This window comes from Salmo trutta, chromosome 3 (genome assembly GCF_901001165.1).
Source record: "Salmo trutta chromosome 3, fSalTru1.1, whole genome shotgun sequence".
NCBI lineage: Eukaryota > Metazoa > Chordata > Actinopteri > Salmoniformes > Salmonidae > Salmo > Salmo trutta.
In genome coordinates, this window is record NC_042959.1 from 49,509,006 (window position 1) to 49,519,623 (window position 10,618).

General features: G+C 41.1%; 1 protein-coding gene across 1 annotated transcript; it reads right to left on the reverse strand.

Moving 5' to 3' along the window:
- Nucleotides 1–4,946, reverse strand: LOC115177024 (serine/arginine-rich splicing factor 10). The gene is made up of 6 exons (XM_029737473.1): nucleotides 4,748–4,946; nucleotides 3,362–3,466; nucleotides 2,309–2,412; nucleotides 1,831–2,020; nucleotides 1,649–1,699; nucleotides 1–1,468 (listed from the first exon to the last, which is right to left on the reverse strand). The coding sequence occupies exons 1-6, from the start codon at nucleotides 4,810–4,812 to the stop codon at nucleotides 1,240–1,242; spliced, it is 744 nt and encodes a 247-aa protein (XP_029593333.1). The 5' UTR covers nucleotides 4,813–4,946; the 3' UTR covers nucleotides 1–1,239.
- Between the last annotated feature and the right edge of the window lie 5,672 nt (nucleotides 4,947–10,618).

Sequence of the window (10,618 nt, forward strand, 5' to 3'; positions counted from 1 at the left end):
TTAAACCTATCCAACAATACTTTTATTAGGTACACCACCCAGCTCACCCAAAAAATTGATCGCTCCTACAAACCGTGAGTCACATAACCGTGGCTTGCTGTATAAAGCATGCAAACAGGCATCGAGACATTATTGTTAAATTGAACGTTAGGATGGACAAAATGAGTAACCTAAGCGACGCAGAACGGAATCTCAGAATGCACAACTTGTTGATACTTGTCACTGATGGGCTATTACAGCAGACAACCACACCGGGTTCCACTCCTATAAGTTAAAAACAAGAAGCGGCTCCAGTGGGCACACGATCACCAACACTGGACAACTGAGTGGAAAAACAGCACCTGGAACATGACAGCGAGTTCATTTTACTTAGAGCATCTTTGGGATGAGATCGAACGGGCTGTTCGCAGCATGAATGTTTGCATGATGTCTCCAATCTGCGAGATGCCATTGCACCAGCAAGGTCCAAAATCCCTGTGGAACACTTCTGACACCTTGTAGAACGGCCCGAAGAATACTGGCTCTTCTGGAGGGGAAGGGGGGTGGGGTAACACAGTAATGGATAGGTTTCCCTAACAAACTGTCCGGTGTCTCGTACTTTCAAGGGAGCGACATCTTTGTACAACTCGGATGATTAGAAAAGTTAAAACATAACATTTTTAATCCACAAAAAGAAAACACTGCTGCTCGATTTGAACACAAAAAATAACAATTGATAAAAAAAAAAAAAGAAATGCAGGAGATTTTAGCAACATCAAATGTACAAAAATAATAGCAGTTAACTTGATGGCTAGATATCACTGCAAACTCCAGATTTATAACTTCTCTTTTCTTATAAATGGGTTTTTTAACTCTCAACCTCTTCTGTAGCCAGAGGTTAATACCCGTTAGCCCAAAACTGTACATTTGCATTTCATAGTTGACCAATTCTTATGTGCTGAACTTAAATCCATTGGGTTCTCAATTAATAGAATTAAACCGATATGAATGTAAATTGAAGACAGCCAATGTTTTTCAGAGGTGAATGAAACTGAACTAACATAAAAAAGTACTATCCATCTGTAGGGACAACCAGCTCTCCTGTTGTATGGCATCAGCCCAGAGATATCATGATAACTCAACTAATGAACCGAGGTGGGGTGTGTAATAACCACTCCCTAGATACCATATTCATATGTTGTAGTGTTGAACAAAAACACCTTTAGCTACAGAATAACAGGGTTTGAAGGTGGTGGGGTCCTAGGATCTGGAGCGAGATCGGGACACAGATCTGGAGTAGGAGCGTCGACAGGCCTGTTTCTGGGAGCCAGAAGAGGGGTGGAAGTCCTTGACGGGGCTGGGGGATTTGGACTGAGACTTTGTGTCTTTGGGCCTGGATCTGGGAGGAGAGGGGGAGCGGGATGCGGAGCGGTTACGAGACGGGGGTGCGTGGTGCATCCTGTGGTGTTCACGTGGAGGGCCCCTGTACCTGTAGAAAAAAGGATGGCATATGAACAGAACAATCAGTCAACACACTAATGATATACACTGACTTGACAACTGTGAAGTGTTTTGAAACCACAAAGGCCTATGCATTAGAAATGCAGTCTCACTGCACTGTGTCGTGTTAGACAAGTCCGAATAATGAGTCGTGTATATATTGGTCTACCTGTCATTTTCATGGCTTCTGCTTCGCCTGTGCCTGCCATATGATCGGGAGCTGTAGAGAGAAAAGTAAAAGTAAGAACCAGTCTGTATACAAAGGCATTTCGGTCTGCAATGAAAGCTCCTTGGGAGGATTACTTGACAAGCGAAATGGTGGTTTAGTTTCAATGTCACAGAGGAACTCACTCTCTAGGGCTCTCCGACCTCCGAGGACGGCGGTCGCAGGAAGGGCTGCGCGACCGGCGCCTTTCGTAGCTGCGACTGCGAGAGCGTCTGCGTCGGCCATCGCCGCGTTCGTAGTCGTCGTAGCGGGAGAAGGAGCTGCTGCGGGACCCTCTGCGAGGAGAGCTCTCCTTAGTCTTCATCTGGTTGGGGGCTGGAGGGACAAGAGTTATTAAAATGCAATACTGGGCACAGGGATAGTTGAGCAAGAAGGGTTTTAAAAATAATTTTGCATTCAGGTTGGCAATGATGTCACTAGTCTGAGAGACCCGAGTCAAGATATTACCACTAAAAGTGAAGCTGTAAGCCTAGTTAGACTTTCCTACTTAGATTCTTGGGTAAACTGTTTTGACAGTGAAACTTGAAATTCTTCACATTGAATTGATTGGTAGGTAGTAAATAGTGCATTCATACAGGGCACCTAAATAAAACCCATTCTTACTTTTTCGGTCACCCTGTGCAAACTGGATCTCGATCTGTCGACCACACACCCACTTGTGGTCCAGGTTGTGGAGGGCATCCTCTGCATCTCGCACGTCCTCGAATGTGCTACAGACTTAAGGCTTTTTACTTTCACTTGTGGAAATGGGGAGACATGTATGCACACATACAAACTACGAAAGTATTAAAAAAATTCAGTAAAGAGGCTGGACGCTTCAAATTGCTAAGTCAATTGTGTGCCAACATGGGATAATAGTAAGCTAAAAGATTAAAAACATGAAGCTGAAACTTCTGTTCAAATTTCGTGAGGAAACGAGAACAAAGGCCATACAAATGCAACATTGAAATCTTATTTCAGTAAACTTGCTTACAATTAAAGTTATAATTGTCTTGCCCTTTCGTACACAGAACACACAGAGCAAAATATCTGGAGGTGAAGAGCAAGGGTTCTATTTGGTAGGATACAAAACATTAAGCTTGTTACCTTTAACATGCTTGACCTTTGAGCTTCAGCTTGACCTTTATGCTCTTTAACTGCTTGGCAGAAGAACTTGAGATTTCCGGCTTGTCTTCGCCCAATACATCCTTTTATTTTCCTCTCTTTGGTAGACAAACGGCTGCCTTCGTGCCCTCTTTTCGCCTCCTTGTATCTTCATGCTTTAACTTTGCTCTTTGTGTTCTTCTCCCACTATTTCCTGTCGCCTGAAATCATTATGGTCCCTTTGGCTTGAAACTACACTACACCAGTCTTTACATTCTTTGTTGGGGTTTCTCCAGAACTGTACGTCTAACATTTCTAGGGTAACAGAAGCAATTTTAGTTATGAGAGGAGATGTTGATTCATGTCTGTACACATTTTACTGTGTTTAACAACATTCAATGTTCCCCTCCCACAAACCAGTATAGCCTACTTTTATGACAAATATACAATACTTCAAAACAGTAGGCAAACTCAAGACGTGTGACATTGTCAATATGACCCCACGTGTGAATAATAATAATGCACCGAATGAAAGACATGTTCATTAATACATTACATGAGTATAAAGGATATTGAATGTAAGCAAATCCTCTTGGTCGCCGTGTAGAGAAGTCAAGTGGAATGTAGACATCTACAATAGGCCCATAACGACCAAATTCACGGCGTAGTTCCTCTGGCCTAAAGTGTTATGAAATGACAGGACATTTCATCTAATGGCCAGCGAAGTATAACCCTTTTGGGCTAATATTGAACCAGTGTGATTCAAAGTTCAAACCTGCAACTGTGGCCAATAACCTTCAGATTCAACTAAATTGGCTTAATACTTACCATAGAAATAGGGTTATAAAATGTGACATTGGACAAGAGGTATTTCATGCATTACAAGCTAGGTAGATGGTAGCCTGAGTGCCAGTCTGTTTGTGCCATCATGCCAACTCCTGTCACTTATTGTCATGTTTGGCATGCATGCCAATTAAGCCCAGGTACTGGTTCAGCCAGTTCCATGATATGGAGTTGGCAAAAGAGCATAAACAGTCAACCAGTGGTGTAAAGTACTTAAGTAAAAAATAATTTAAAGCACTACTTAAGTACTTTTTGGAGGCATCTGTACTTTAATTTCATACTTTTGACAACTTTCACTTCACTACATTCCTGAAGAAAATAATGTACTTTTTACTCCATACATTTTCCCTGGCACCCAAAAGTACTCGTTACATTTTGAATGTATAGCAGGACAGGAAAATTGTATAATTCGCGGACCTAAAGAGAAAATCCCTGGTCATCCCTACTACATCTGATCTGGTGGACTCACTAAACAGAAATGCTTTGTTTGTAAATTATGCCTGAGTTGGAGTGTGCCCCTTGCTATCAGTAAATACAATTTAAAAAAACAAGAACATCGTGCCGTCTGGTTTTCTTAATATCAATAATTTTTTACTTTTGATACTTAAGTATATTTAAAAACCAAATATTTTTTTTCTGAAGTAGGATTATACTGGGTGACTTTTACTTGAGCCATTTTCTATTACGGTATCGTTACTTTTACTCAAGTATGACAATTGGGTACTTTTTCCACCACTGCTGGCAACCTGGCAGGTAGAAAGATGCCCAACTAAGTTAAATTATTCACAGTTGGTTCAAACAACTCCTGTTTTTGTGCAAACCATTCCATTTGGTGCAAACTCATGTGCAGCCTAGCAGACATGCTAACGTTAGCTTTGATACAAAGCTTAGCGAGCTAACGTTTTCAGATAACTAGCTTAGCTATCCAACTAACGTTAACATTTCCCATCATACAAATTTAAACTGGCAACACTTAGCTATAAGTTCTCATTGTAAATACTAGCTAGCTAAAATCAGTAAACACAGTTTAGCCACCTAGCTAACGTTGCTCGTTAGCTAGCGCTAGCTAGCTACTGTACTACCTCGCACGCCCGAATGATTCAAAAACATAGCTACCTGGATTCGTCGGAGATGTTTCTAATGAAGAGTGATGGGTTAGGGGGCCTCATGTACCTAGCCATTGTAAAATATTGTTGTTACGGTTGAAATTTCTGATATAATTTAATATCAGTAAATTATACGACTTGTTCTAGCTGTAGCAAAAAGCAGCGAGGTGGTCTCGTCTATCGGCGAACAGAGGCCAGGGCGCAGGCTCAGATACCATTATTTTAGCCCTGCCCACCAGGGGTGGCCTGGCCATCTGGCATTTTGGGCAAGGGCTATTTAGATGTTAAATGATGAGTAACCACGGTCGGCCCGCTAATTAGGCACGATTAGGGGGCCATTGAGGAGGGCAGCATTTTTTGAGCTAAACTGACCAAGACGCACCTGCAACAACAACACATAAAACCTCACATAACCTCGTAAATTCAATCTGGAGTGCCAGGGGCGCTCAGAGTGTGCTCTGGGCATTTGTAAATTCAGAGTATTGGTGAGTCAGTCAGATTGTCCATTTATAAATTCAGAGCATTTCGCTCTCAGAGGCACAAGTTGATCCGAGCGTTCTGACCACTCAACCTGTTTTTGCTTTGTCATTATGGGGTATTGTGTGTAGATGAGGGGAAAAAACGATTTAATACATTTTAGAATAAGGCTGTAACGTAACAAAATGTGGAAAAAGTCAAGGGGTCTGAATACTTTCCGAATACACTGTATATGAAAGTTCCTGAAGTTTCTAAAACCATATCGCTAGGGAGAATGACAAATGTTTATAAATGTTAAAACAGAGCGTCGATAGTTCACGTATCCAGTTGTCCTCCATACCATCAACTGAGAACCAAAAGACGGTCACCGGCTGTAAATCCCCTTGGGCACCCTTGGGTTCTCAAGAGCTAGGGTCACTGCTGAAATTATTTATATAAAAAACATCCAGGAAGAAAATTATAAAAATTGAGTTTTGCATGTTTGGTGTAGGCCTAGTTTTGGAGAGTTGTGTGGAAGGGTCTCGAGCACTGAGGTAAATCTGAACTGGAGACAGTCGGCCATGTTGGATGTTTTTTCAACGTAATCTACTCACATTCACATACTCCGTTTCCGGGTCGCTGCAATCTGCTTTACAGAGTCGGTAACACCTTCTCGGTGCACACTGGAGAAAGTGCGAGCATCAACAACGCCATCACGTCATCCAGAAGCATGGCAGACATTGGATGAATATTAAAATCTTCAGCTGTGAGTGATGGAACGAATCAGCTTTGAAGACAATTACTGGAAAAATTCAATAGATATTTTTGCCACAAAGGTGATAGGTTTCCACTAAACATTTATGAAAACAAAAATATGATTTTTAGGGTTAAGATTAGGGTTAGGTTTAAAATCAGATTTTAAGAAGAGAAAATGTAGAAATAGGTGTTTTTTTGTCTTTGTGGCTGTGTTAACTAGTGATGGCCCCTGGTCTCCAGTGGTCTGGAGAGGGATGCAGCAGGGGCAGACGGACTAGAAATCGACCCTGGCATTTCTAACACACTGGACAATTTTTTTCCTTGAAGCTACCATCCCATTTTATTTAGCCTTGTACGAACCATTCTGATCTTGCGAGAGCTTACGGTCTGTTTCGCTATACTGATATCCGTGTAGTGAAACAGAACGTAAGCGTACCAAGATCAGGATGACTCATATGACGCTTCCTAATATTAGCCAAATAATGCAACTTCAACAGGCAACAAAAAAACGAAATAATAAATTAATGGACCAGCCCTTGTGTGTACAAGGGCACATTGATGCCATCTCTTGGTAAATGTTAATTACTGCAACACCAGTGTTTTACCAGTGTGCTTGAGATATACACCCTGAAGTATTCCAATGTGCTTAACATAAACTGGTTACTCGCAGGGCCGGTGATTGCCGTTCTGCCAAGCTCCCGCCTATTCCTCTCTTTGGATTGGTGGACACATTTGTTATTTTAATAATTTTTTAAAATATTGATGTCAACTGCCTGTATGCAATGGAGAGTGAGATGCTATGCTAGCCTCATGAATATGCATAGACTCAAATTTCGCGATGGTATTTTTTCCTCAAAGTTGCCGGATGTCACGTGCAACACACGTGACACACTCATAACAACCTAAGGATTATGAAACTTCTATTAGATCAAATAAGCCTCAATACAATGTTCATCTTGACTAAATTTGACACTTTTTGATTGCCTCCAATGAGTATTTCTCTCCACTCGTAATACACACACACTTAGAAATTCTTGTTTTTGAAAGAAAAGCACATTCTTTGTCCATTAAAATAACATCAAATTGATCAGAAATACAGTGTAGACATTGTTAATGATGTAAATGACTTGTAGCTGGAAACAGATTTTTTTAATGGAATATCTACATTAGGCATATCATTATCAGCAACCAGCAATCACTCCTGTGTTCCAATGGCACGTTGTGTTAGCTAATCCAAGTTCATCATTTTAAAAGGCTAATTGATCATTACAAAACCCTTTTGCTATTATGTTAGCACAGCTGAAAGCTGTAAAACAGTTTTGTTTAACAGTTTTGGTTACTACATGAGTCCATGTGTTATTTAATAGTTTTGATGTCTTCCCTATTATTAAAGAAGCAATAAAACTGGCCTTCTTTAGACTAGTTGAGTATCTGGAGCATGAGATACTCTACCTCAGGCAAGCCTTGAGACTTCCTTACTATTAGATTTCATGCACCAGCTGTTGTTTACAAATATACCCAGACCACCACCCCGTCTTACCGGAGGTGGTTGTTCTATCTTGCCGATGCAGCATAAATTCCGCCAGCTGTATGTTAGTCATGTCGTCGTTCAGCCACGACTCGGTGAAACATAAGATATTATAATTTTTAATGTCTCATTGGTAGGATATGTGATCGTAGTTTGTCTATTTTGTTATCCAATGATTGTACGGAGGCTAATACGACTGATGGTAAAAGCAGATTACCCATCTCTTTGTGAGACGCAGAGTAGGTGAACGGATGATCTCCGCATGTGTGGTTCCCACCGTGAAGCATGGAGGCAGTGGTGTGGGGGTGCGTTGCTGGTAACATTGTCAGTGATTTATTTAGAATAAAAGGCACACTTAACCAGCATGGCTACCACAGCATTCGGCAGCGATACGCTATCCCATCTGGTTTGCGCTTAGTGGGACTATCATTTGTTTTTCAACAGGACAATGACCCAAAACATCTCCAGGTTGTGTAAGGGATATTTGACCATGGAGGGGGGATGAGTGCTGCATCAGATGACCTGGCCTCCACAATCAGCTGACCTCAACCCACTTGAGATGGCTTGGTATGAGTTGGACCGCAGAGTGAAGGAAAAGCAGCCAACAAGTGCTCAGCATACGTGGGAACTCCTTCAAGACTGTTGGAAAAGCATTCCAGGTGAAGCTGGTTGAGAGAATGCGAATAGTGTGCAAAGCTGTCGTCAAGGCAAAGGGTGGCTACTTTGAAGAAACTCAAAATATATTTTGATTTGTTTAACACTTTTGGTTACTATATGATTCCATGTGTTATTTCATAGTTTGTCTTCCCTATTATTCTACAATGTAGAAAATAGTAAAAATAAAGAAAAACCCTTGAATGAGTAGGTGTGTCAACTTTTGACTGGTACTGTAGGATTGGTTGGTGGTGCATTTTTCAGTTTGTATCAATATGTAACATTATACGCTACCGCACAGTAGGTGGCGGCATGCACAAACAAAATGTGTGAATGCCATGATACTGAAGTGTCTTGTGTAGACCTAGCAAGCCTATCTGTGCATGTGAGGTTTTGGTGTGTGTGGGTCTTCAAACCAAACCATAAAAAAATATGGAAATCAATGGTTTGAAAATGTCACAAGTTTCATTCATTTGATTTGTACCATTTCACAACTTGCCTGGTTGTTTCAGTTAGGTGTGCCTATGCAAAGTCACTCAAAGGTGGTACTGAAACCCAACTGTCTGATGGGTTTTGAAAATGTGTTAGATCTTTCACTACCTTGGTTGTTAGTGAAAGTTGGACTTTAAGAGCCTCATCTAAGTAGTCATTTCAGATGTGTAAACATTCATCTCCCCTTCATTGTCTGTCATCTTGAATTGAATGAGTGCACACATTCATTTGAATCAGAATACAGCTTTTCTTCTAGTTATGTACATGTTCTGTAAAGTATTTGATTGTGGATACTCCACCCCTTCCTTTTTTTGCAAGGTTTTTAATTTTGTGATATTGTAAGTGGGTATGTACCCTAAATGTTTGTACATTTATTTTAAACATTGTTTACGGGTTCAGTGGTCTGTTTTACTGGAATGACTTGTGTAAAAATGTGTGGTTTCTAAAGTGGGGAACAAAATAATCCTTTGCATGCACTTTTATGATTTTGGGTGGGCAAAAGCTCTGGTCATTCTATAATATACTGTATAATATGGGATTTTGCATTGAATGAAAATCATGTCTGTCCCAGTGCAGTTGAACTAGGTGCCCTTCATGGTTTCAATGTTATGCAAATGAAATGTTACTGACTGAGTTTTATAACTACTAAATGGTTACACCTTTTATTCTACATATGATTTTTCAGTCCAAAACCTGGCTGAGAATATTTGGCCAATAACTCAGTTTACTTGCATTACTTACCTGCCTCTTGCATTCTCCTGTTAGTGTTTGTTGGCCTTCAGCACACCTTAAGCTGCATTTAGACAGGTAGCCCAATTCTGATCTTTTTTTTCTTCACTAATTGGTCTTTTAACCAATCAGATCTGCTCTGAAAAAGATCTGATGTGATTGGTCAAAAGACCAATTAGTGCACGACACTCATTCCACGGAGGGCCAAGTGTACCTGATTGATGAATTAAGGTCACTTAATAGATAGGAACTCCCTCACCTGGTTGTCTAAATCAAATCAAATCAAATTGTATTGGTCACATACACATGGTTAGCAGATGTTAATGCGAGTCTAGCAAAATGCTTGTGCTTCTAGTTCCGACCATGCAGTAATATTTAACAAGTAATCTAACAATTTCACAACAACTACCTTATACACACAAGTGTAAAGGAATGAATAAGAATATGTACATATAAATATATGGATGAGCGATGGCCGAACGGCATAGGCAAGATGCAGTAGATGGTATAGTACAGTATATACGTATGAGATGAGTAATGTAGGGTATGTAAACATTATATAAAGTGGCATTGTTTAAAGTGACTAGTGATACATTTATTACATCAAATTTGTAATTATTAAGTGGCTAGAGATTTGAGTCAGTATGTTGGCAGCAGCCACTCAATGTTAGTGATGGCTCTTTAACAGTCTGATGGCCTTGAGATAGAATCTGTTTTTCAGTCTCTCGGTCCCAGCTTTGATGCACCGGTACTGACCTCGCCTTCTGGATGATAGCGGGGTGAATAGGCAGTGGCTCGGGTGGTTGTTGTCCTTGATGATATTTTTGGCCTTCCTGTGACATCGGGTGGTGTAGGTGTCCTGGAGGGCAGGTCGTTTGCCCCTCGTGATGCGTTGTGCAGACCTCACTACCCTCTGGAGAGCCTTACGGTTGTGGGCGGAGCAGTTGCCGTACCAGTCGGTGATGCAGCCCGACAGGATGCTCGCGATTGTGCATCTGTAAAGGTTTGTGAGTGTTTTTGGTGACAAGCCAAATTTCTTCAGCCTTCTGAGGTTGAAGAGGCGCTGTTGCACCTTCTTCACCACGCTGTCTGTGTGGGTGGACCATTTCAGTTTGTCTGTGACGTGTACGCCGAGGACCTTAAAACTTTCCACCTTCTCCACTACTGTCCCGTCGATGTGGATAGGGGATTGCTCCCTCTGCTGTTTCCTGAAGTCCACGATTATCTCCTTTGTTTTGTTGACGTTGAGTGTGAGGTTATTTTCCT